Raw genomic sequence first — 27,390 nt, 5'->3', positions numbered from 1 at the left:
CCAGAAATCGGTGCTAGAGCTGCCAGTTCTTAGTTCCTCCCAGAGCAGTGTTTCATCACTTGCACTTACTGCTGTGGCCAGTGACCAAGCCTGGTGCGTGGTGCCCAGATAATGGTTTGCAGGGACATGATGGAGGGCTGAAAAATAGCTCTCGCTTTGTATGTAGAAAGTTCTAGGTTCAATCCTGGTGCCTCCAGTTAAAAATAGATCAGGTTGCAATTGATGAGAAGGGCCTTTGCCTGAGACTCTGGAGAGCTTTTGTCAGTCTGAACAGACGAGGCTTTGCTAGGTGGGCAGCCTTACCCAACCTGGTATCCTCCAGAAGCTTTGGACTACAACTTCCATCATCTGATTCCATTGAGTATGTTGGCTGGGGCTGATGGGTGTTGTAGTTTCTTCTTCTTTGGTGATCACTTGTAGCTGAGTATGATTGTCTTCCATAAATATGGTTTTAACAGTGAGTCCGTAAGTGACTGTGGAGGTCAATTCTGGATCTACACGTTCTTCCACAGTGGGGACATAGGGTTCCGGGTGGGAGTTGATCATGGTGTGGATTTGCCAAGCTTGCCTTCCTCTTAGCACGTTTCTCCCTTGCGTCCTGAGTTTGAGCATGTTCAAAGCCCATGACACCTTTGGTAAAGGCTGTTCTCCAACGGGAGCCCTCGCAGGCCAGTGTTTCCCAGTTGTCAGTGATTATACTACATTTTTTTAGATTTGCCTTGAGACAGTCTTTAAACCTCTTTTGTTGACCACCAGAATTATGCTGGTTGTAGTTTAAAGCATCTAGAGGCTCTGGGTTAGAGAAGCCTTGTCTGACCTTTGATAAGGCAGCCTCCTTTGTTCCTGACGTGATGCAGTCGTAGTGCTAAAATTTAGCAGACCCGGCCCTGTAAGTTGCCTGGAGAGAGGTGACCTCCTGGGAACCACAATTCAGCTAATTTCTTTGGAGGAAAAAAATGGATAGAAAAGTGCAGCAAACAAAACTAATTACTTCATCACAGACATCCATCAAAGAGAATTAAAACTGTAGCTGTAACAGAGCCTTCCTCAACAAGAGGTTTCTGAGCCACTGTACAGGCAGAAACTCCCCATGTGTGTCTCTTTGGATCCTAGCCAAATTCATTTGGCATTTCTTTGCAGACAAAACATTTCAGCTTTACCTTGAGACAGACCTTTAAAGCCCCGTTCCTATTGAACACTGATGAAGTTATGCCACCGAAATAATCCGTCCTTTCAGAAGTTTCTGCCCAGGGCTCCACGGTGTCTGCACAGCCTTGGAATTACTGGCACAAAGTTGCATTTTTATTTTATTTTATCTAAAATGTATAGGCGAAGCAATATACCATGCGTTGGACATGGCTCAAAGCCTCTCCCTTGGTTGGTAGAAGGTAGAAGAGCTAAATTTGGAAACGTTTGCCTGCTAGACGCAGGCCAGGAATGATCCATAATGCTGGAGACGTGGGAGACTGGATTTGGATTGTGGTTTGTTGTGGTTATTGGGTGGCCTTCAGCAGTCTGCCTTATCTTCACCTCGGTTCCCATCTGTAAAATAGTAACATTATTGACCTAAATCATAGGGCTCTTGTGTGGCTAAATGGAATAAGGATTGATAAATACTATGCACTCTAAGAGGGCTATTGAGAATGTTGGGTGAAAATTACTGTAATTTGTTAGTTTTATAACAGTTTCCAGTGCTGTCGTGCGTTACAGTTCTTGGTTTGCACTATAGCCTGTGGGGGATGTTGAAGTGAAGGCTGTTTACATTTGCAGGAACACAGGAAGCTGCTTTATACTGTGTTAGACCATTTGTCCATATAGTTCAGTATCTTCTACACAGACTGGCAGCGGCTCTTCAGGATTTCACAGAGGGTTCTCTAGTGGTGCCAAGATTTGAACCTGGAACTTTCTGCATGCAAAGCACTGGATGCTCTGCCTCTGAGCTATGGCCCCTTCCAGCTACAGTGGTACCTCGGGTTATAAGTACTTAATTCGTTCCGGGGGTCCGTTTTTAACCTGAAACTGTTCTTAACCTGAAGCACCACTTTAGCTAATGGGGTCTCCTGCTGCTGCCGCGCTGCTGGAACATGATTTCTGTTCTCATCCTGAAGCAAAGTTCTTAACCTGAGGTACTATTTCTGGGTTAGCGGAGTCTGTAACCTGAAGCGTATGTAACCCGAGGTACCACTGTACTTGAAACCAAAGGTGCGAACTCTTCCCAGTTGCCTCCACAAACTAGTGACTCTCCCCACCCCACCCTCATTCCATTCTCTATATTGTGGGGATAATGATACTGTACTAACGTGTCTTGCAAGGTGTTGTAAGGCTTATCAGGATAATATGAAGCAGGTGGAGCTCTTAGCAAAAGCACCTTGCAAGTACAAAGATTCATTGTGTGCGCATTGGCTGGTCAGCCCATTAGAGAGTTGAAAGGCCTTGATACATTTTGGAACTTGAAATGTCAAGCATAATAGAAGTGGTCTTGTCTCTCGGTTCCTCTGCTTTGCTTTAGCCTTTTGGGTGCACAGATCACTTTTCTCAGTGTTTCTCCAACTAAATGTTTGTACTTTGACTTCCCAATAGAAAAGACACAAGGCTGACAGTACGGTGAACAAAAAGAAAACAGTGGGTAAGGTCTTCTTTTAATTTCCCTTTAAATAAAGTACACACAGGGGGGAAAGTCACAACCTGATTGTGAAATAAATGAAATAACAAATAAGACAAAGTTTATATGCTGCTTGGTTGTAAAAATACAAGCCCTCAAAGCGATTCATGAAAAGGATAAAATGAAACTATCAGTCAAAAACAGTTAAAACAACTATTGAAAACAGTAAAAAACAACAACAATTAAAATCGACAATGGTGGGGAATCAAACACATATCAGCATTTTGCATATCTGGATAAACTTGTCTATTTTTAGCAGGCACTAAAAAGAGTATAGTGAAGATGCCCATCTGATTGCAATAGGCCGGGAGCTGCAAGTGCTGCCACACTAAAAGATGGATTTCACACAAATGTGGAACTAATATATATGATTATGGTTTATTTCGCTCTCAATAAACCATGATCTGTAACAAAGGTTTGTTTGGGGCTCACTGATCATGATTTACTTGAACTTTTGGAGGCAGCGCTAAGCTAAGGATCATGCTTCCTTCCTTCCATATGTTAGCAGGGAATGGAAAAGTTGTCCAGATAAAAACATTTATAGGAAGCCAGCAGCTATGGTTTACTGTGACGTGCAAAGTGGGTCAAGGATTACTTTTGGTTTCCATAATTTGTGATTTATGACTAAATTCTAATATAACCTGCAAGAGAAAGAATTGGGAGAAAGTATATAATTGTTTAGATGCCACGTGTTGATAATTAGTCATGATTGGAAGTTTTACCTTTTGCCTAATTATTATAAGTAGTACCTGATTACACTGCGCCAAGGGGGCACGAAACGACACTGCATTATCGTCATTATCAATTCTGCAAGAACGTGTCTTATCCCGCTTTAATTACTATATTCATTATTTATCTTTGTGTTCCTGCTCCTTCGTCTTATTTGCTGTATTGTCATGGGCAATGGCAGATTCAAATCTAAATAAATGAAAATGAGAAATGCTTTATTTCGACTGAGTGATTAATGCCGTATTCTGCATCATTTCACACAGCCCCATTGTCTCTAATTACACAAAGGTACAAATAGGCACCAATTGGGTTGGAGCAATCAGTGACAATGCAGTCACCGCACTTGTCTCAAGCACCACCATGGTGTATAATTGCATTGAATAGTATATTGTATATGATGAGCTGCCTGAGTATATTTAGATCCGTTCCCTTAAGTGATTTTAGCAGTGGCAATCCATATCTGAGAGAGAAATAATTACACTGATTTATACAATTACTTGCAAGCTCCCGTTTTTAAATTAAAATGCGCAGTATTGACTTTTGGCCGAGGTTTTGGCAGAACATCAGGTTTTCTTTCTTTAATTTAAAGCATACTTTATGGATCAAATTTCAGTGCCCATTCCCCCCCCCCCCATTTTAATGTTGTAGATTTATCTGAAATAATGACAGGTTATCTTGAGCTGGGCCTGTGATTTCCTCCTCCTCCTCCTCTTCCTCCTCTGGTGCAGCTTGGATCTGGCATTCAGAAACTTTCCCCTGTACTCTTTTATCAACTATAGCTTTCTGGGTCTGGTATACACATAACACTAAACCATGGCTCAGTGTTATGTGTGAACCTACTCTGGCCACCTAAGTATGGTTTGTGAACTATTGTGAAAGCTCACTCACTAATGAAAGTTTTTAGTTGGTTTGTCAACCTTAGCTAACGTTAATCTTGGTTTAGGGTTACATATCGACTGGGCCTCCTCCTTAACTATGGCTAAGGAATTGTCATTACCCAAAAGCTACAGAGTCACTAGTGAAAAACAGCAAAATAGTCAAGCCACTCTCAAGACTCAGCTCCTCTTGCTGGTGCATTTAACTGTTTTGTGATTTAATTGTGAGGTTTAAATGATTGTGTGATGCCTCAGCTTTAACTAAGTTATATAGATGATTGCTAACGTTAACCATGGATAGCCTTAGTCATGGTTTAGCATGTGCAAACAAGGCCAGACTGTGGTTCATTTTAACGATTGTTAGTGGGAAGCAGCCATCTTCAACCCATAGTTTATGAAGCTGACTTATTTTTCGCTGGGTGTTTGGAGGACATACTAACTGTGGTTAATTCTAAACTGGAAGTTTCCAGTGTGCTCTTCACAGTCACAGTGGCAAAGACATGGGGAGTGTGCAGGGGCAGGCATTAAGCTAGGCTTATTCTCACAATGCTAAACCATACAAATGTGGCCACTTAGAACTTCACATTAATTTAAGAATTTGGGATTGTTTCAGCAACTGCTAGAACAAATCTGATCCCTGGGGGAGTTCTGCTTGACCCACAGTTGCCAACCCGATGAAAAAAGAAAGCTGTAGCATTAAAACTTGCTTGTAGAGCATTTTGGGGAGATGTCAGGGTCTTCTGAGCCTCCCCACTCTACTTTCTTTTTAGAGTGATCAATGACTCATAGACCGATCAGTGATAGGGAACACATTAATATGTGATAATTTCTTTTTTAAAAAAAAAAGAGAGAGAAAGATGCAGTTTTCTTTTTTCCCTTGTTCTTCCAGTTTTAAGAAATGGGACGTGGCAGAATATTATGTGGAAAGAGGTAAGAACTACATTTAAGATGTTTTGCGAATTAGATACGCATATTTTTGATCTGCGCTGGGGTTCTAAGAATGGGAGCTCAAGGTTCTTAGTTCATATATCTTCACAGAGCAATTCTTAGTGTTTCTCAGGTCATATGTGCTCTCCCATTTTAAATCCCAAGCAAGGAATGATTACTAATTGTGTAATATAAATGCATGTCTGCTTGCTTGATATAGATGTGTCACTCATTGTTTATGGAAGCAGAGAGGAGATGGACCACACTTAGAAAGGAGCCCTGGTAAAAGAAGTTCAGAGTCCTATGTGGCAGTGGTTGGTTTATTTTCCAAGTGGTGGGTCCATATGCAGCCAAAATGGCACCATCCATACATGGAAAAGAAACATGGCATCAGCATGATTGGGGGAACACTAAGCTTTCTAGAAGTATAGACAGAAAACCCACAACTAAAACACCTCATTGAGTGCTGGAGCATGCTCAGTGTGAGCATGTTGGTTAACTATTGGAGTAGAAAAATACAGGTGTGTATTTCTGGATTTGGATTGTGTCTGGGTTGATTTGTTTGTGGGTGAATCAAGGCTAGATCTCCAAATTCAGCCCAAAATTGGGTCAGGGGTGGGGTGGGGGGGTGGAGCTTGCACAGCCCTAGTTAATAATGCCCGTCTTAAATCCTTTGGGGGGGGGGGAGAGAGCCAGTAGGGCAGATCATGAAATTAAATATGTAAGACAGCATTTGCACAGCATTAATACATTAGTAAAAATCCTGAAAGCCAGGAAGGATAATAGGGTACAATGTTGTCATTCAGCTCCTTGCCAATTTGAATACAGTGGTGCCCTGCAAGACGAATGCCTCGCAAGACGAAAAACTCGCTAGACGAAAGGGTTTTCCATTTTTTGAGTCGTTCCGCAAGACGAATTTCCCTATGGGCTTGCTTCGCAAGACGAAACGTCTTGCGAGTTCTTGCGAGTTTGTTTCCTTTTTCTTAAAGCCGCTAAGCCGTTAATAGCCGCTAAGCCGCTAATAGCCGTGCTTCACAAGACGAAAAAACCGCAAGATGAAGAGACTCGCGGAACGGATTAATTTCGTCTTGCGAGGCACCACTGTACATCATATTTTATTCTAGAGTGCAGACTGCTTAAAATGGGCAGATGAAGAAGGGACACAATTCATTTCACTCAGAACATGTATCGCCGTTCCATTGGTACGATGTAGCTGCCACATTATGTAAACTAGGAACAAATTTGCAAATGAAAGTGAGAAGGAAACAAAACCCAAGCTGCTTTAATATGCTTCACCCTGAAAAGAGGAATATGTTTTAAAACATCGAAGGAATCAAAACTTGGAACACCTTTGTTGGATAAAGTGAATTGGAATAAAAGGATGAAAACCTTTGGCTTAGTGCAATAGGACCATTCACTCAGGTTACATACAACCCTTCATGCGGTTATGCTGCTTATAGGCCATTGAAGTCCACTGGATTTAGCCTGATAGACCACTGGCAGAGGGATGCGGGTGGCGCTTTGGTTTAAACCACTGAACCTAGGACTTGCTGATCAGAAGGTTGGCGGTTCGAATCCCCGCGACGGGGTGAGCTCCTGTTGCTTGGTCCCTGCTCCTGCCAACCTAGCAGTTCGAAAGCATGCCAGTGCAAGTAGATAAATAGATACCGCTCCGGCGGGAAGGTAAACGGCGTTTCCGTGCGTTGCTCTGGTTCGCCAGAAGCGGCTTAGTCATGCTGGCCACATGACCCGGAAGCTGTAGGCCGGCTCCCTCGGCCAGTAAAGCAAGATGAGCGCCGCAACCCCAGAGTTGGCCACGACTGGACCTAATGGTCAGGGGTCCCTTTACCTTTTACCTACCGCTGGCAGATAAAACCAGGAAAAGAAAAGGGCAGAATCAACCATGCAATTCTTTACTCCAGGTGTCCCTGTCTATTCCACGTCTGCTCTATTTTCTCCCCAGCTCCCTCTTTCTCTTTGAGTCCCTGGGTGCAGCCCTTTCCCCTCCTCTGTTTCAAGGACCTGCCTTCTGATGCCATTGCATCAATGCCCCCTTTTTGCCACTTCCACTCAGGAGGCATTGCTGGTTGCCAAAGACCCCAGACTCTGTCCCTGCAGCGAATGGGCTCCCCTCAAAACTGTGAATGCTCATTATAGCACACTGTTGTTTCCCCTCTTCTCTTGGTATGGAGGATTGACTAACTAACAGTATGGATGGACTCTTGTCTTTCTCTCTGTTCGTTTTCTCTCTTTTCATGCTGCTGCACTCCTGCCCCTGGCTCAACAGGTGGCAGTGGGAGACTTTGTGAAGGTCACCAATGGGCAGCACCTCCCAGCAGACATGATCATTTTATCTACCAGGTCAGATATGCTGAGTGGCTGTGAAATGATGCTTCTGCTAAACTGAGGTTTTTGAAGAAACAAGCTTCAGATAATATGGGACTGCCTTCCTTTCTCCCTTCCCTGAATTGGTTACATGCAGGCGCCTTCAGCTCACAGGGGCAGCATCTGAATGTGCACTAGAGCAGCACACGGGCTGCATTTGGGCAGTCCTATTAAGCTGACGTGCGAATACACAAACCCCCTTATTCCTTCCTCTGTGTGAGAGCTGCAATTCAACCAGGAAGCCTCTAACTAACCACAGTTTCCTGTTCACTGGGAAAACCTATGGTTACTAACTTTGGAACAAGAGAGCACATCAAACCATAGTTTTGAAGTTTAATATTCTGCAGAATTGCATGCTCTCCTATTAACCCTCTCCCGTTAGGTAAAGAGCAAGCAGCCAGTTTCCCGTGTTCCGTGAAAGATACTTTCTTCTTTTACATATTGGCACAGATACACGAGGCTCAATTCCTTGTGCCCTTACTATTACAAGTAATGTCTGAATGGAGAAACCAGATGGGCTGAGAGGATGACACGGTTCCATCTCATTGCCTCCGTTTGTCCTCAAGGCGGATTGCACTGCAGGGGAATGAACCACATAATTTGTTTTGCTTCTGTGGTTTCTCCATACAGATATTACTAGAACAGTGTTGTGCTGGAAGTGGGTTCTGCTACACTACTACATAAATTGATGTTGCGTTATGGCAGAGTCTGGCCAATGTACCTTAATGCTATTTGTGCTGGACATTTCTGCAAAGGATTTCTTTTGTTAACATCAGTTTTTCCCGTGGTGCATAGGATTTATTTATTCATTTATTTAAATAGGCCTCAGTTCACCAGAGTCTGCATGTTCTGAAGGTGCTGTGTTTCCTGATTTTGTATAAAGCCTGCATTGCATTATTTTTTTTGCGCTGTTTGCATACTAAAAAATAAATAAAATCCTTATGGTAGAGTTTCTTTTTTTTTAAACAAAACGCCACAAATTCAGTTAACAGTTTTGGGGGAAATCACTGCTTGAATTATTGTGTGTTGAGCCAGTGAGTGTACTTTCTTACTTATTTTGCAGGCACCTTTCTTTTTAGAGGTTGCTTCTTAAGCATGGTGTGTATGCTATATAACATGTTGCTGTACTTTTACAGTGAACCTCAGGCGATGTGCTATATTGAAACATCTAATCTCGATGGGGAGACTAACCTTAAAATACGGCAGGTAAAAAAACCCAACACAAATCTTTTGATTTTTTTGAAAAGTCGAGGAAATGATAACTAGGAATAGCAGAAATATTAGTTGGAATAAGAGGTTTGCTACAGCATGTCTGAATATTGGCTGTTCATTATAGCAGCCGTGTAAATATGTACTCATTGCTCAACTTAGCATAACCACAGCACCTATGAGAGGGGTATGGGAAGGCATTCTTGGGAGACTTCTTCTCCAGGGTTGTAGTCACAGGCTTAGGTGAAGTTGCTTGATACCAAGTCAGATGTGATCTGTCTTGTCCAGTATTGTATACATCAGGACTGGGGGAATCTTTGGCCCTCCAGATGCCATTCCACTACAGCTCTCATCATCCTTGACCATGGACCATGCTTTTTGAGGGTGATGGGAGATGGAGACAGACAATGGCTAGAGGGCCACAGGTCCTTTCTTTGGTCCACAGTGATCGGCAGTGGCTTTCCAGGCAGAGCTGTTGTCATCTGCTACCTCATCCTTTTAGCTGGAGAGAAACAGCAGGACCATCTGCATGCTTTAATACTGTCTCATGACTCCTCCAAAACGATGGCCTAGAATGTGCCTCTCCTTCGGTAGTGGAGAAAATGTCATCCCCAGCAACATTCAAGCGGGTTGTCAAAAATCAATTGGGGCAGGGAATATTTATTTAAGATGAGACAGCAGACGGTTTAGTCCTTTTTTATTATTTAAATGAGAAAGATGTTGTCTGAGATGCATCCCGGCAGCACCCGCATTTGCCACAGCTTGGCACAATGGGAAGGATACTTCTAGTAGAACCAGGAGAGTCTTAATGCAGTGTAAAGCAGGCAGCTTTACATGATAGACCCTGAACCCGGGGTAGCTAATGTGCTGCCCCCAGATGTTGCTCAGTTCCCATCAACGTGGCCAGCAGTTGGGGCTCGTGGGAGTGTTGAAGTCCCAACAGTTTCTGGAGGGGCACCATGCAATGTAGTCCTGCGCTAATTCACGAGAAGAGAAGAGTTTAGTTGATGACTGTGCCTGTGGACTGGTCCCTTGCAGGGTTTGACCCAGACTGCTTGCCTCCAGTCAAAAGAAGAAGTGATGAAAACATCTGGGAAGATAGAGTGCGAAGGGCCCAACCGTCACTTGTACGACTTCACTGGAAACCTGCGTTTAGATGGCCAAAGGTATTCCTTGGATAAAAGAATAACTATTGCCATGTTTAATGCACATCCCCCACACACCCCATGTGCCTAAGCTTTACTCTAGTATACTGGAGGTCTTTTCTCCCCCGTGCGTGGCTATGCACACTTGAAGGGAGCTGGGAAGAGGGGTTGGCTCTGTATGCATGAGGGAATAGGATCACAGGGAATTGTGGGTCGTTGCCCAGGTTTCCCTCTGGTAGGGATGGATGAACCTATCCGTTTTGTTTTCTCTCATTTTCTTGTTTTTCCAATATGAAATTCTGTTCTCCATATTTCCACATTAATTTGATTTTTTTAAAATGTCCTCATGAAAACCCACCAGAATTTTAATGCAGGTTTCTTTAATTACACACATATTTGCATGAAAATTAGCCTAATACGTTCTTCTATTGAAAAAAAATCCCTTAAGAAAACACATTTTTTGCATACTTTACCTAGTACACACATCTTTGTACACATTACTTGGTTGGGTAACTGCAATGCAAAATTCGCATTTAAAATTTATTTTAAATTTTAATAACATCTTTGTGGTGCATCTTGTTTTTTGGACCATGTTGTTGTTTCTACCTCCAACCTTTTTCTCCTTCTTTATCCTCAGTCCAGTTCCGATTGGACCTGACCAGATTTTACTAAGAGGTGCACAGATAAGGAACACTCAGTGGGTTTTAGGAATTGTTGTCTACACAGGACACGATACGAAACTTATGCAGGTAAAGTTGGCTTTCCATTACCAAAGAGTAGCTTTGCCAGTTTTTCACCTCTGCTTATTTCTTTTATATCTATCTATCTATCATCTCTCTCTCTCTCTCTCTCTCTCTCTCTCTCTCTATCTCTATCTCTATCTCTATCTATCTATCATCTATCTATCTGTTTGTCTGTCTGTCTGTCTGTCTGTCTATCTATCTATCTAGTTTATACTGGATTGTTGTTGTTTTTTAAAGTGGTTTACCAAAAGATAAAACAGTGAATTTATCTACAAGAAGAATTAACAACATTAATTTAAGACTTTCAAAAAGTTAAAATAGCAATAAGCTTAAAAACAGATTAAAGCTCCTATCAACTTTCTAAATATCTAGGTAGGGTTGCCTAAACAGAGATGTTTTTAGCAGGAGCCAAAAAAGAATACAGTGAAGGCACCTGTTTGACATCAGTAGGCAGGGAGTTCGAAAGTGCAAGTGCTGCCACACTAAAGGGTTGAATTCTTTCAAAGTGGGAGACTTCTAGGGAGGATAAACACCACTCCTCTAGCACAGTGGTTCCCAAACTTCCTGCCCCACATAGGCCACTTGAAAGTTGCTGAGGTTAATTTTTTTCCCCTTCTGCTTAGCAGTTGTAATGTGCTGTGCTAATTTTTAATTGTATTTTCACCGCTTCTTTTATTTCTTATATATTGTATTTTATTGCACTTGCAATTTGAATTCTGTGGAATATGAATCGTAATACAATAAGATCCAATATAAGCAGTGAAAAGAGCAATACAAATACAATTAAAATACAGATGGATATTTAACATGGACCACTTGAATGAAGCTTGCAAAGATTTGTTTCCCAACGGTAGCCTCACCTCGCTTTCCCTAGGGGCGAGTTAAGACCTAACTGCCCAAGGGAAGGAAGAAGTGAGAATGTTTGTTGATTCTGGGGAAGACTAAAATCATAGAACTGTAGTGTTGTAAGGGGACCCAAGGGTCATTTAGTCCAACCCCCTGCATTTCAGGAATTTCAGCTAAGGAATGGCCACCAAGGAAAGATGACCACTGCCATCCTGTTACGCTGCTGCTGAAAGAATTACACTTGCTGCAAATCAGATGTCAGGATAAGTTCAAGGCTCTGGTGTACTAAGCCCTGTATAACCTGGGACTAAATAATAGTCTCGTCCATTCTATACCCAACTGATCATTGCACTTTGCAGGAGAGGGGCTTCTAGGTACAGTCTCCAGCATCTCCTTGTATTTCTGGGGAAAGTTCCTGCCTGAAATCCTGGTGAAGCAGTGCAGGCAGTATGGGGCTAGATGGTATAATAATAATAATAATAATAATAATAATAATAATAATAATAATAATTTATACCCCGCCCATCTGGCTGGGCTTCCCCAGCCACTCTGGGCGGCTTCCAACAAAATATTAAAATACAGTAATGCATCAAACATTAAAAGCTTCCCTAAACAGGGCTGCCTTCAGATGTCTTCTGAAAGTCTGGTAGTTGTTCTTCTCTTTGACATCTGATGGGAGGGCGTTCCACAGGGAAGGCGCCACTACCGAGAAGGCCCTCTGCCTGGTTCCCTGTAACCTGGCTTCTCGCAGTGAGGGAACCACCAGAAGGCCCTCGGTGCTGGACCTCAGTGTCCGGGTAGAACGATGGGGGTGGAGACGCTCCTTCAGATGTTCCTCTGGCTCTTATATGATGAGCTCGGTGAATTGATTCAGCTTCTCTGCCTGTTCCTTTCCAGAATTCAACCAAAGCTCCCTTGAAGAGATCGAATGTGGAGAAAGTGACCAATATGCAGATTCTCATTTTGTTTTGCATCCTGCTCGTTATGGCTCTAGTGAGTTCTGTGGGTGCCTTACTATGGAACAGAACACATGGAGAAGTCATTTGGTACTTTGGCTCAAACAGTAAGCAAGATCAGCATCTGTGTTTGTCTCTCTATGTGTGATCCTCTTATTCCAGAATCAAAAACACTGTCGCTTTAAGAGAACGAGTAAGACCACATCTGCACCACACATTTGAAGCACCATGATGCCGATTTAAACAGCTATGGCTTCCCCCAAAGTATCATGGGAACTGTAGTTTATTTAGGGTGCTGGGTGTTGTTAGAAAACCCCTATTCCCCTCACAGAGCTACAATCCCCAGAGTGGTTTAACAGCCAGTCCCTTTCCCCAGGAAACTCTGCGAGTTGTAGCTTTGAGAGGAATAGGGGTCTCTTAACAATGATTGGCACCCTTAACAAACTACACTTCCCAGGATTCTTTGGGGGGGAGCCGTGACTGTTTCAAGTGGCACCACAGTCTTTAAATGTATGGTTCGGATCTGGCCATGCACTGGTAAGCTAAGATACTCACCTTAACTTCTGTACAGTTTAACAATTAAATATGTTCTGTCTACGGACTCCCATATTGTGCTCATTTGCCCTCCCAGGCATTTCCCTTGGTCTTTCAGCCTGAAAGAAGCAGCTGTGCATTGGTGCCAAGGAAAAACACCTGCCCTTATTGTCTCAGCTGCTTACGGAGATCATTTTGCAGTGTTATGTATACAAGGGTAGGGTTGTGTTTTGCTTCCTCCTGGTCCTGTTTACCTCCTTTTAGCAGGTTTAGTTGGAACCGACGTACAAAAGGCTGAGAAGACAATAGATGTTGCAGGACAGAAAAGGGGGAGGGAAAGGAAGGCATTTGTGTTTCAATGCCAGTGATCCAGAAATTGGGGCCAGCATAGGGCACTGTTCCAGGTTTCAACAGGTGAAGATGGAGGAGAGAAGGAAACGTCAGTGAAAGGATTATTGTGAAATTCACTGGAGTAAAACTGAAATCATAAGAAGGGTGTCTCTTTTAGCCTCGGATGCATTCCTGGTAACTTTGCAGAAGACCCCAGTGTCTTCGTAGTTTATGCATTCTCTTGTCTGCTATAGCTAAAGCCCACAGTTTTTTATAGTATAAGGAGAGGTTTAAATCTTTTAGATTTTTCAGTTGTTTGGCTCTCTTGAAATCCTGGTTTGCAGCCATTTGGCACCCAGATCACAAGATCCTTAGAACTAGAAGCTTGTTCATTGCATGGGTTCAAGAAAGAGAGTTGTGGTGATGCCATGATGTCAGTATTACAGCTGCTCTTGATGAAGTGTGGAACCTTCCCTAAAGGTGCACTTCTTTACTGGGATATTGCCAGTTCCCCTCCACTCCACTGCAGTGGCATTCAGGAGGCTTAAGTGCAAATGTGTGCACACCAGCGGTTTGTGGACCTTACTGATTGCGATTCAAAGTGGGTCGCGGGTTCTTAAAATGCATTCCAGCTGCTATCTCATGCTGCAGATGCTTACCAAAACAAAACAAAACAAAAACCACCACACCATAGCAATAAATGCATGCCTTTTAAATACTGTGAGCAATGCCGTTACTGGTGGCGATTGTCATTCTGAGCTGCTTTTCTCAGCTGTCATCTGTTGTTTCTGATGTTTTGCCCTTTGGGTGGCTGTGCCGAGAGAAAGCTCTTTGATCTCCTTGGAGGAGGGCAACAGCTCTCACCAATGACTTGTAGGGCTCTGCAGGCATTCCTTGTTGGGCTGGCTTTGATGGCGTGACTTCTTTGCAGAAGGCTCTTTCCATCCTAATGGCGCCTGGCTGCTCGCTCCACCCCTCTGCCCTTTAAAAAAAGATCTGCGAGAATTAGAACAAGACAAGTGGTGGAAGGAGAAGGGTAAGCAGGATGGTACATTTCCTCTGCACAGGATCCTTAAGTGCAGGATGTGGCGTCTGATTGGCCACTGTGAGGACAGGATGCTGGACCAGATGGGCCATTGAGCTGATCCAGCAGGCGCAATTTGTGCTCTTACATTAGATGTGATTAGATATTAGATTAGATTAGGGACACGGGTGGCGCTGTGGGTTAAACCACAGAGCCTAGGACTTGCCAATCAGAAGGTCGGCGGTTCGAATCCACGCGACGGAGTGAGCTCCCGTTGCTCAGTCTCTGGTCCTGCCAACCTAGCAGTTTGAAAGCATGTCAAGGTGCAAGTAGATAAATAGGTACTGCTCCGGCGGAAAGGTAAACGGCGTTTCCGTGTGCTGCTCTGGTTCACCAGAAGTGGCTTAGTCATGCTGGCCACATGACCCAGAAGCTGTACACCGGCTCCCTCGGCCAATAAAGCGAGATGAGCAACCCCAGAGTCGGCCACAACTGGACCTAATGCTCAGGGGTCCCTTTACCTTTACCTTTATTAGATGTGTAGAAGAGGCAGTGATGAAGGGTGGAAGGATGAGTTCCCACTATTTGCCATGGGATGATATTTGCCATGGGATGATAATGCAGAGGCAGCGTTTGCAGGTGTAGGAAAGGTATTTTTCGCCTTCAGGCTTATTTATCCTACAACGCCATGCTCCTTTGCTTTCCCCCCAGCCCCTGGAAATAAGCCTTCTGAGTGAAAATGAGGAGAATTGCTAAGGGAAGGGCCACAGCTCAGTGGTAGAACATCTGTTTTGCCTCAGGAGGTCCCAGGTTCAATCCACAGCACCTCCAGGTATGACTGGGAGAGAATCCTGTCTGAAACCCAGGAGGTCTGCTGCCAGCCAGTTTAGACATTACTGAGCTAGATGGACCAGTGGTCTGACTCAGTATTAGGCAGTTTCCAATGTTCCTATGGGGACACGGGTGGCTGTGGGTTAAACCACAGAGCCTAGGACTTGTCGATCAGAAGGTCAGCTGTTCGAATCCCCGCGATGGGGTGAGCTCCCGTTGCTCAGTCCCTGCTCCTGCCCACCTAGCATTTCGAAAGCACGTCAAAGTGCAAGTAGATAAATAGGTACCACTCCGGCGGGAAGGTAAATGGAGTTTCCGTGCGCTGCTCTGGTTCACCAGAAGTGGCTTAGTCATGCTGGCCACATGCCTCGGAAGCTGTACTCGGCCAATAAAGCGAGATGAGCGCCGCAACCCCAGAGTAGGCCACGACTGGACCTAATGGTCAGGGGTCCCTTTACCTTTAATGTTCCTATGAAGGAAGAAAAAAAAAATTCCTTCCAGTAGCACCTTAAAGACCAACTAAGTTAGTTCTTGGTATGAGCTTTCGTTTGCATGCACACTTCTTCAGATACACTGAAACAGAAGTTGCCAGATCCTTCTATATAGTGCGAAGGTGGGGAGGGGTATTACTCAGAAGGGTGGTGGGAATGGGTGATTGGCAGATAGCTGTGATGAGCCTGTTGACGACTCTTAACGACTGCAATAGGTCTTACAGGAAAAAGCAAGGGGTGCCAACAGAGCCAGACTGATACCCAGAGAGAACTTGCTGCAAGACAGACCCAAAAAAGAAAATAACAGAACACCTCTAGTCATCACATACAGCTCCTAAGTTAAAACAGTACAACGCATTATCAGAGATCTACAACCTCTCCTGGACAATGACAGTTCTCTTTCTCAAGCTCTGGGAGGAAGACCTTTCATTGTCTACAGACAGCCACCCAATCTTAAACAACTCCTAACCCACAATAATACTACAACCAGACTTAACACGGACACTGGCACCAGAGCCTGCAATAAACCCAGATGCCAACTTTGCTGCCACATACACCCGGACAACACCATTACTGGCCCCAACAACATCACACATACCATCTCGGGACTATTTAATTGCTCATCGTCTAACATTGTGTATGCCATCAAATGCCAACAGTGTCCTTCAGCTCTCTATATTGGACAAACAGGCCAAACCTTACGCCAAAGAATAAACGGACATAAATCTGACATCAAGAATCACAAGACAGAGAAACCAGGAGAACACTTCAATCTCCCAGGACATTCTATACAAGATCTCAAAGTAGCTGTTTTACTACAAAGGAATTTCAGAAATAGACTGGAAAGAGAAGCTGCTGAGTTGCAACTTATTACCAAACTTAAAACCATGGAGAGACCTGGTCTGAACAAAGACATTGGATTCTTATCTCATTATACATGACAAAGCCATTTTTCACCTTCTCACCCCTTGCTTTTTCCTGTAAGACCTATTGTAGTCGTTAAGAGTCGTCAACAGGCTCATCACAGCTATCTGCCAATCACCCATTCCCACCACCCTTCTGAGTAATACCCCTCCCCACCTTCTCACTATATAGAAGGATCTGGCAACTTCTGTTTCAGTGTATCTGAAGAAGCGTGCATGCACACGAAAGCTCATACCAAGAACTAACTTAGTTGGTCTTTAAGGTGCTACTGGAAGGAATTTTTTTTGTTTTGACTATGGCAGACTAACACAGCTACCTATCTGTAATATGAAGGAAGAGTTAAGCTCCCCCTCCTTCCCATGCCAGTTTATCCATTGCACATCCTCATATTCTCCTGTGTTGCTGTTAACCATGTAACACGCGTGTGGAAATAGAAGCATGAATTTACTTGGGTTAAGGTACAGTTGCACCCTGTTATTGCCTTGCGGTACAGGTTGTCAATGTGTAGCTGCTGTTCTCTTCTGAGATGCATTTGTGGAAAGCGGGGCTGTGTTTTGGGACGGGTTTGCACAGAGCTTTAAAAGGTGTCTGCCTCCTTGTATTTTGTCAACATGTGCAAGGATCAATCTGAGTCAGAAGCAAGCTGCCAGAGGCATTTTTCCTTTCTTAGCCGTCATCATGAGTTAGCTGGCTGTTTTGTGCAGTTGTTGTGAAGTTTGTCATGGCTGTAAAGAACAATTACTTGGCAGCAGAGGGAGGTTTGTTATCTCAGGATCTGAGGTTACAGCATGTAAAAAAAAGAAAACCTTCAGAGGGCATTGTTAGCTCATATTATTAACTCCAGGACAATGCAAGCAGCCTCTGTCATGTTCTTTTTATATTATCGGAGCTGGAGGTGGGGGAAGAGACCTTTTTCAAGAGTTGATGGTAAAACAAGCCTCTTAAAATGAACACCTGGTCCATGCATACAATGTAAGAAAAGGCCGCTTCGCTCAAGTTATCCTAACCTTTGCTTCCCTCCAGTGATTTACAGAAGCTGAATTTCTTACAATCTAAAGTTCAGAGGTGTTTGCATTTAGGAATTCTCTTTGACCGTCTTAAGAACCTTTGACTCTATTGGGAACTGTAAATCAGAACATAAATTCCATTTAACAGGAGCGTTTATATCAGCCTTCTGGACCTTTTCTCCAACTTTTTTCTTGTCTAGAAATCTCATGTTGATATGTGCTTCTATTTCACTATATGTGGATTATAAACATGGTGGCTTCAAAGCACTTTGATACTCAGAAACCCAGTATTCTGAAATTATGAGATTTGAGGCAAAAGCCTAGTTTGAGTCACACTTTGCTGTGACAGGATTCTGTATCAACACTACTACTGGGGCACTACAGATTGTCTTAAAGCAAGGGTTTCACAATGCACCCACAGAAGGTTTCTGTGCCACCCGCAGGGTTCCCACGCTCCACTGAAATAAACACTGTCTCGTAGCCAATGGAATAGGTTGTGGTGTGTACTTGACTGCAGTGTTTGTGTTTGGAACCCAAGACTGTTTCTCCAGTTTGGAAATTCTCCCACAGGCCCCAAAAGTTCTACCCCTGCCTTAAAGCAAAACTTGATTATTTATTTTCATTTATTGAAAAATGCACACCTCACTTTTTGAGGAACTTACTATGACTTAATTTTGTTGGAGTAAGTTACCAGTGGTGAGTTAGTTTCAGAGAACTTCCCTCCCTGAGGCTAAGATTGGTCAGCAATAATTGGAGCCTGGAAGTGTTGTGTCTCGCTCTCATGGAAAGATTACCGCATGATATGTGGAAAGTGAGGGGCCAAACTACATCTAATCAATTTGACGCAGTGTGGTTTCCATTCCTAACTTTCGCAAATAACATCTCTTGAGAGTTCACAACTTCCAGCAACTCACATTGGGTTTTGGAGGGGCTTTGTTGTTGATTTTAATGCTTATCACTTCTTTCCAGCCAAATACTGCAACAGTGGCACATGAGAAATTGGTAGCAGTTTGTTTTGTTATTGTACTGCAATTTGCACAATAAAGGTGTTAAAACATACAGACACACACACAACCCCACACATGTACCAATGCCTTCCTCCCTAGTGACTCTCTCTCTCTCTCTCTCTCTCTCTCTCTCTCTCTCTCTCTCTCCTCTCCATGTTGGCTTGCAGAAACAATCCCAGGCAATTTTGGATACAACCTGCTCACCTTCATAATCTTGTACAACAACCTCATTCCCATCAGTCTGTTGGTGACTCTGGAAGTCGTGAAGTTTACTCAGGCTCTTTTTATAAACTGGGTAAGTACTTGGAATGTAAAAGCAGGGAAGCAAATCAAGCAAATGCTGAATAAATAAGAGTGACATTTATTTAAGCAAAGCCATGCATGAACCTTCATCTCTTTTCTAGCCACAGCTAGAACCTGGTTGGTAGCGGGCTGCATGGAAGACTTTCAAAACTTTCACTATGCAAAAGAAAACATCGCTTTTTCAATTGCCAGGAAAACTTTCCATATGCAAAAGAAAAACAAATTTATTAAACTCAGGGACCCCTCTGTCTCTCCTGCTGTTCACAATTTATCACAGGAGATTTTAATATGCAGAAATCACCCATTGATGACATCATCCTTGACTGTATTTTGTATGTAACCCATATTTTGCATGGTGGTTCCTTAGACCAATGAACAGATTTTGTATGTATTTTTGGATTCAATTAGATTCTATTTTGAATAAAGGTAGACTGAACCTTTAAAAGCGGCACAGCTTTTAACCACAGATTTCAAAACTGCACTGGATTTTTGGATTCTTAGCATTCCTGAGTAATGGTGGGTATGAGACTGTTAGTAAAATAGAGCAGAACAGCAATGAAACCTCAGCATAAAACATTGGCGAAGCAGATAAAAATAGAATATACTTCATGAAGAACACTTTAGATTCAAATGTTGATTGAGGCTGCAATCCTCTACCCACTCAGTTGGAAGTAGGCCCCTTTGAACTCACTGGAACTTACTTCTGTGTAGGCATCTATAGGCTTGCACTTTAAGCATCCTCACTTCTCCTTGCTTTCAGGACATAGATATGTATTATCATGAAACAGATACACCTGCAATGGCCAGGACTTCAAACCTTAATGAGGAACTCGGCCAGGTAAGAGCGATAGAATGTGGTATGATGGCAGAGAACGATGTGAAAAACCAACTATTAGACTTGTGCAGTACTTTTCGTTCCATGCTTGCAATCTATGAACAAGGATTGAGAATTCACAGTGATAAACTGCTAGATCCCTTCCTCAGCGAATGTAGGCAAGCCTTCTAAAAAGCATTGTGAATTACAGTGAACACTGTCTTGCTGGGGACTGTGTTTGTGTCATATCCATTGTAGCACCTAGTAAATCCTTAGTGGCACGAATGACCCTTTCTGTGCCCCTTTGAACAACTCTGTAACTTATTATTTCCTGCAGTGGTGATTCTTTTAAGTTCAGGTGACAGAAGTAATACATTTGCATTATTATTCCTTTTTTTATACTGCCGTTCTTCCAAATGATGTAGAATATAGCCATTGGGATTAGATGCCCTTATTTTAGGGTTACCAGACGTCCCCGTTTCCTGGGGACAGTTCCCAGAGGTCCCTGGACAAATTCCATCCCCATAATGTCCCTGGATTTCATCTAATGTCCCCAGGAAATGCAGCGGCGGCAATTTCAGCAGTCCGGAGCAGTTGGCTCTGGCTGGCTTCAGAAGCTGCTCAGAAGTCCGCATATGATGGTGGTGCAGGGGCTCTAAGATGCAGTTTCCAGGCTGCGTCCACCTTCCCTGACCCCAGCAACTAAGCTGTGAAGGGAGGCTTCATGCTGCCTATCGGAGCAGCTTCCCAACTCCTACTTGTGTGCAAGCAGGAGCAGTGTAGGGATCTCTCAGCTGTGAAGGGAGACTTCACGCTGTATCAGAGCTTGCGTGCAAGGAGGAGGGGGCAGGGATCTCTCAGATAGGCAACAGGAAGCCTCCCTTCCCAGCTGAGGGATCCCCGCCCCCTCCTGCTTACACGCAGGTAGGACTTGGGATGGGGCTGCTGCAAAAGGCAATGTGAAACCTCCCTTCCCTCTGCCACCGCCATCACTGCAGCATCAACGTCCAGAACATGTAGTATGTATGCATGTATGTATGTATGTATGTATTTAAAGTGTCCCCAGATTCATTGAAAAAAAATCTGGAAACCTTACTTTATTTCTGTTTGACCTTGTGAAGAAAGGTGCAGCATGTCTGTTCTGATGGCCCACCTTCTTGTATAATTTGCACTTCCCTTTTCATTGTACAGATATCCTAACTTCAATGCCTGCCATTTGACTTCTAGGTAAAATACCTGTTTTCTGATAAAACGGGCACCTTAACATGCAATATTATGAACTTTAAGAAATGCAGCATTGCGGGAGTAACATATGGGTATGTACCATTTTATATAGATACATTGCAATAGCTTAATGAATCAGTTTTGTTGAAGTGGCAAATTCTTAGTTCTGAATGGAAAACTGTTATACTTAATAGGCAGAGAGAAGAGAACAAGAGTGAGCCACTAAAAAGGGGAAAAAGTAGGGGACACAGGTGGCACTGTGGTCTAAACCACCGAGCCTCTTGGGCTTGCAGATCATAAGGTCAGCAGTTTGAATCCTCATGATGAGGTGAGCTCCTGTTGCTCTGTCCCAGCTCCTGCCAACCTAGCAGTTTGAAAGCATACCAGTGCAAGTAGAGAAATAGGTACCACTGCAGCAGGAAGATAAACGGTGTTTCCGTGCGCTCTGGTTTCCGTCACGGTGTCCTGTTGCTCCAGAAGTGTTTTGGTCATGCTAGCCACATGACCCAGAAAGCCATCTGTGGACAAACGTCAGCTCCCTCGGCCTGAAAAGCAAGATGAGCTCGCCTTTGACAGGACTTAACCATTCAGGGGTCCTTTACCTTTACCTTTTGGTTCCTTGGATGGATGTGTTTTAGCTTGAGATTTTCAGACCTAGGTCCACTTGCCCTAACCCAGGTATGCACTATGATCCATCTTTTTCTAATGATCAGATCAGACTTTCCCACCAATTTTGCATATTCCTTTCTTTCTTTTTAGTCACTTTCCGGAATTAGCAAGAGAATGTTCATCAGAAGACTTCAGGTAAAGCAAATATTGACTAACATTAGTTTGAGGGGCATGTGTCTCTTTTAGCTTTGTGGAATGGTTCAAGTGGGCAAACATTGAGCACGTTTTGCAGAGGTTTGCCACTGGGTGGCTAATGGAGGTTAATTAAGTAATTAATTGCAGATTTATAAACTGCTTCACAACCAGAAGTTACTGAAGCACTGTGCAATAAAATAAAAAAGTAAAAGATGAGAAACTCCATAAACTTTCTTTTTTAAGGAATATAGCCATTTCTACAATTGAAAGATTAATATTCATTAAAATGGATCAGGGAAAGCTTCAGTAGCCGCCTAAATGTCAAAACACTGGATGCTAATTTAATTTCATCTGGTGATTGAATTCCAAAATGCTGGAGCTGCAACACTAAAAGCCTGGTCTATAGGGCATGAGTTCCCCCATCTGGGAAATAGAGTTTCTGGACAGGGATATATAACAGGCAGGCTATCCCCTCAAGCAACCTGGCTCCAGACTATTTAGTGCTTTAAATGCTAAAAGCAAAACCTTGTACTGTTTCTGATAGCATATTGGCAACCAGTGCAGCTCTCTTGGATGTGATGTGATGTGATGTAAACAGCCTAGTGGGTTAAGTCCAAGGGAAGCCACACACAATCCCAGTGTGATTCAGTAATCCAGGTTCAAAGGCAAAGGTGAGAATGCTTTTGGAGGGGAGGCAGTAATAAGAAGGGCAACTGGGGAAATGGGTGAACTGCATTCTATTTGCAGAGGAGATAGAGCTGAAAGTGGATCTGCAGGTGGGTTAGTGTTGCTTTCTGGGAGGGAGAGGGTGAAGGGTGAGGTGGTGGGGAAGTTAGAACCAGGCAAAAGCACCAGTGGAACCAATCCAGCATTGCATCAACCTCCATGCCCCTTTCCTTCCTGGTAAGGAACAGCAAACCACCTTCCAGGAAGCTAATGTGCTTGCTCTGTCCCACCCAGTGAGATGCTTCTAGATAAAGGAAATACAATGTTTGGGGAGAATATGTCCTCTTGCCTCCTAAGACATCGCTGTCCTGGTGGAAGGCAGATAAGAATAGTTCCATTGATGCCCGAGTTTGGTAATTGATGATGTTGTAAATCCTCCGTGTTATTAATGGAAGCATATGTTTCGAAGAGGTAACGTTTCATTCCTTTTATTCGACTTCTAGTCAACTTCCTCCTTCCACCAGCGAATCTTGCGAATTTGATGACCCAAGGCTGCTGCAAAATATTGAGAGCGATCACGTAAGCCCAGTTCTATAGTATTGTTCCACTGATAGTTCTGTTGTGCTCGTGTCCTTTGTCTTTGGGTGGAAGAGTCGCTTAAGAAGCTCTGCTGCTCTGCAGGTACCACTCGGGAGTGCAGGGTGGGTGTGGGTGTCTTAGTTGCAGGTGTGAGAAACCAAAATTGACAGAGTCACCCATCCCTGATGCAAAAAGCTCTCAAGAACTGGTTGTGATTCAGAAAGGGGTGTCAGCAGCAGGCACCTGCCGTTGCAACTTTTACACACCTGCTGAAAACTCTTCCATTCCATCGGGCTTATTCAAGCAATTAAGAATACATCTTTGCAAAATAGTTTGATTTCCAATTTTAAAATGTCATATGTTTTTATTCTGTGGTTTTCTGTATAATTGTTGTAAACCACTTTGATGTTTTTTATGAATAGCAGTATATAAATATTTTTATAAACAAATAGGAAAACACACTCAGACATTATTTCATTTTCAAAAAAACAAAAAACCCTGCATTATAGTTTGGGGTTAAGGCTCACGTTTAGACTTCCTTTCTGAGCCCTAAGAATATATTTATTCTTGATACTGACCAGCAAATAAATATTGCAGTATTTCAATATTATCTTTGCAATTCAGTTTGTTGTTGTTTTATAAAAAATGTCTGATAGATGCACACAAAAGTCCCCCTTTCCCAGCTTGAATTGGAAAGCGGGAAATATTGTTATCTACTCACCACCCATACACAGCAGGGCATTTGCTATAGTAATCGGTTTGACATTTTGGTTTGGCAGCAGGCGGAGGAATAAATCCAGCACCGCTGCTGACACTACATGTCAAAGGAGAGACAAAGGCTCTGTGGAAGGGCTGACGTGATAAGAAGGCCCTCATTGTTGCTTTAGAACTGGGTGGGTGGAACCTATTGTAAGCTGTGAACGTGGAAGGACAAAAGCAGACTGAATAATTGATTTCAATACAAGGAAATCATAGGATGCCCCTCTTAAGGCCGGCTGCACTGGGGAAGTTAAGATAGCTTGCTGTCTGCCGGCAAAGCTTGAGTTGCAGTGTGAGCAATAAAGGCCTGCAACAACTCACCCAGAAACAAGAGGGGACTAGTGGCCTGATCTGGGAAGGCTGTTCTTTCTACCTTTGTGCAGCCTTCCCCAGCTGGTGCTCTCCAGATGTGTTGGACTACCTGGCTGGAGCTGATGGGAGTTGGTTCAAAGCATCTGGAGGGCTCCAGGTTGGGAAAGCCTGCCTTTTGTGGTTGAGCTCCAATAATCTGACTAGTATTTGATGGGGCTAGCATAAGAAGAACCCTGTTGGATCAGACCAAAGACCTAGCTAATATCTGGTTTAATTGTCTTGTATTTGATGAGGTTAACACAAGGAGAGCTCTGCTGGATCAGACTGACGGTCTATCTAATAATCTAACTCAGTGTTTCTCAAACATGGGTCTCCAACTGTTGTTGGACTACAACTCCCATCATCCTTGACCACTGGCCCTCCTAGCTAGGGTCGATGGGAGTTGTAGTCCAACAACAGCTGGGGACCCAAGTTTGAGAAACACTGATCTAGTGTAATTATTATTCCGTATTTGATGGACTAATGCAAGGATCAGACCAAGGGCCAAGTGTTTCGCACAGCAGACAACCAGAGGCCTCTGGAAGGGCCCTCTTCTGCTTTTGTGGGCAAGCAGTTGGTATCCTGAGGGACTGGGCCTCTGATGCTGTAGGTGGTGAAACAGTTATCGCAGCTATTAACCATCGAAGGAGATAATGGGCAGAAACCACAAAGTAACCGAGGAGAGTTCCATTGACCCCCCCAAGTGCTTGTTTTCCTCTTCTAATAAATACAGCAAGAGGCTTAGAAACTCCCTCAGGATTCCTTGTGGCATGACTCTTGTGTGGACCTTCCCTTTCAGCCCACAGCTACTCACATCCGGGAATTCCTCACTCTCCTGGCCGTGTGTCACACCGTTGTCCCAGAAAGAGACGGAAACACAATCATCTACCAGGCCTCTTCCCCAGGTTGGTCACTGGCTCCTTTTCTTAAGGGGATGAAGAACAAGGAGAACAGCAGAGCAAGGGGATGAGGTGGATTCCTCAATGAGGGCCCAAGATGGCAAGCCCATGAGGCCTGGTGGAATGCTCTGCCTCATGAGACCAGGGCCCTGCAGGATCTGATTTCTTTCCGCACGGCCTGTAAGACAGAGTTGTTCTGCCTCGCCTTTGGCGTGGAGCCAATTTGATTCCCTCCCCCTCTTTCTTTTTTCTTTTTCCTTTCTCCTCCTGTGATGAGGCTGCATTTTAATATTTTAATGTTTTGATATTTTAATGTATTTTAATCTTGTTTTTAAGTTGTATTCATTCAACTTGTTTTTATTATTGCTTGTTAGCCGCCCTGAGCCCAGCCTTGGCTGGGGAGGGCGGGGTATAAATAAATATTATTATTATTATTATAATTATTATACATCTTGAGGGGTTTTTTTTTTAAATATTGTCTAGGATAGAGGTAAGGAACCTCAGGCCTGAGGCCTATATATGGCCCTTGGAACTCTCCCCAGGCCATGCTTTGTCCTTGAACTTTGATCATGCCTCTTATTTATTTATTTATTACATTTATATTCCACCTTTCCCCCCAAGGAGCTCACGCTTCCCTCTCACCCATTTTATCCTCACCACAACCCTGTGAGGTAGGTTAGGCTGAGAGTGAGTGGCTGGCTCAGGGTTACCCAGTGGGCTTCATGGCTGAGTGGGAATTTGAACCCTGGCACCTCAGGATGCGGGTGGCGCTGTGGGTTAAACCACAGAGCCTAGGACTTGTCGATCAGAAGGTCGGCGGTTCAAATCCCCGCGACGGGGTGAGCTCCTGTTGCTCAATCCCTGCTCCTGCCCACCTAGCAGCTTGAAAGCACGTTAAAGTGCAAGTAGATAAATAGGTACTGCTCCAGTGGGAAGGTAAACGGCGTTTCCGTGCGCTGCTCTGGTTCGCCAGAAGCGGCTTAGTCATGCTGGCCACATGACCCGGAAGCTGTACACCGGCTCCCTCGGCCAATAAAGCAAGATGAGCGCCACAACCCCAGAGTCAGCCACGACTGGACCTAATGGTCAGGGGTCCCTTTACCTTTACCTTTTACATCAGGTCCTAGTCCTACATCCGTAACCACAACACCTGTCAGCTAGCCATGGCATGGCTTAGTGTTACATCCGAATGCAACCTCTTTCCCTCTCTATTTTTATTAATACTATTACTATTTTGGTAAGCCACTTCAGGGTTGTTTTTTTCTGGGGTGGGGTTTACATACAAAAATTCTGGTATGTTTTTTTAAAAAATAAATAAATAGACAAATGCTGAGAATGGGCAAGAGAGATGTAAGTCTTCCAGTAGGACCCTGTGGTATATAATTTCATAGATGCTCTTCAGCACTATTAGCCTCAGTGATATTCCATTTACTTTTATGTTAATAAAGCCATTTGCTACATTTGTAATGAATTTCCCATAAAGGCAGGTTGTTTCTATTGACAGATGAAGGAGCCTTAGTCAAAGGAGCAAAAAAGCTTGGCTACGTCTTCACCGGACGGACTCCGGATTCTGTTATCATCGATGCGGTAAGAGCATGTATAAAAGGATAGCTCTAAGCAACTCTGAGAACTCTATGGCGGCCCATAAATAGCATAAATAAATTAAATAGGGGATCTGTAGGAAGGCCATTGGTTCACTGGCCAAAGCACCTGCTTATTAAACTGTGTTTGATTCCCATTGGTGCCATGGGAGCCAGACCTTTGGGGAAGGGCTGTAGCTCAGTAGGAAGAGTGCATGCTTTCCATGCAAAAGGTGCAACTTTCAGTCTCCAGGTAGGGTTAGGAAAAGGCTCCTATCTGTAATCTTGGTCTGCAGTCTGTAATCTTGCCAGGCAGTGTAGACCAGTATTCTTCAGTCTTGGGTCCCCAGATGTCAAGGGACTGACTGGATACTGGGGAGAGGGCACTGGGAGAAAGGGGGTTGGAAGAAGGGATTGGTGATCTGGGGAAACCTGTGACAGCCAGGAGATGAGACTCAGAGGCAGGAGAAAGGTGCAGGAGTGGAGAGTGAACAACAGGTGCAGGAGGAAGGAGAGACAGGTCAGGCTTGTGCAGAGTCAAGGGCTTCCATTCCTCCTCCTCCTCTACCTCTACTGTCTCCCAGGACCAGAAGAGGATGGAAGTGGGAGGAGCAGAAGCAGGTGACAAATAGGCACAGCCTTTGCCTGCTTACATGCAGCTCGGGTGGGGGGGATACATAAGCTGAGGTCTGGAGTGGGGCCTCTCTGTTGCTGCAACTGCCTCATTGGGTGCCCAACTAGGGGGAGCTGAGAGACACGTTTCCCTAACTTGTCAGTGTTGTTTTG

The 27,390-nt window shown here is 43.9% G+C and overlaps 1 protein-coding gene across 8 annotated transcripts in view; it reads left to right on the top strand.

Annotated features, from left to right (window-relative positions):
• The window catches only part of ATP8A2 (ATPase phospholipid transporting 8A2), a 330,202-nt gene that overhangs the window by 61,769 nt on the left and 241,043 nt on the right, over window positions 1–27,390 (top strand). For 7 of the 8 annotated variants that reach the window (XM_077927099.1, XM_077927095.1, XM_077927098.1 and 4 more), the window contains exons 5-18: window positions 2,581–2,626; window positions 5,156–5,196; window positions 7,481–7,554; window positions 8,715–8,784; window positions 9,826–9,953; window positions 10,570–10,681; window positions 12,419–12,584; window positions 18,793–18,920; window positions 19,689–19,766; window positions 20,970–21,058; window positions 21,726–21,770; window positions 22,940–23,015; window positions 24,925–25,030; window positions 26,529–26,611. In XM_077927099.1, coding sequence (XP_077783225.1) covers window positions 2,581–2,626; window positions 5,156–5,196; window positions 7,481–7,554; window positions 8,715–8,784; window positions 9,826–9,953; window positions 10,570–10,681; window positions 12,419–12,584; window positions 18,793–18,920; window positions 19,689–19,766; window positions 20,970–21,058; window positions 21,726–21,770; window positions 22,940–23,015; window positions 24,925–25,030; window positions 26,529–26,611 — 1,242 coding nt within the window. The remainder of the gene's footprint in view (window positions 1–2,580; window positions 2,627–5,155; window positions 5,197–7,480; window positions 7,555–8,714; window positions 8,785–9,825; window positions 9,954–10,569; window positions 10,682–12,418; window positions 12,585–18,792; window positions 18,921–19,688; window positions 19,767–20,969; window positions 21,059–21,725; window positions 21,771–22,939; window positions 23,016–24,924; window positions 25,031–26,528; window positions 26,612–27,390) is intronic. The other variant, XM_077927100.1, reaches the window with a different exon arrangement.

This window comes from Podarcis muralis, chromosome 4, assembly GCF_964188315.1.
Source record: "Podarcis muralis chromosome 4, rPodMur119.hap1.1, whole genome shotgun sequence".
In the NCBI taxonomy this organism is placed as follows: Eukaryota; Metazoa; Chordata; class Lepidosauria; order Squamata; family Lacertidae; genus Podarcis; species Podarcis muralis.
This window is presented reverse-complemented; position numbering and strand designations above follow the sequence as displayed.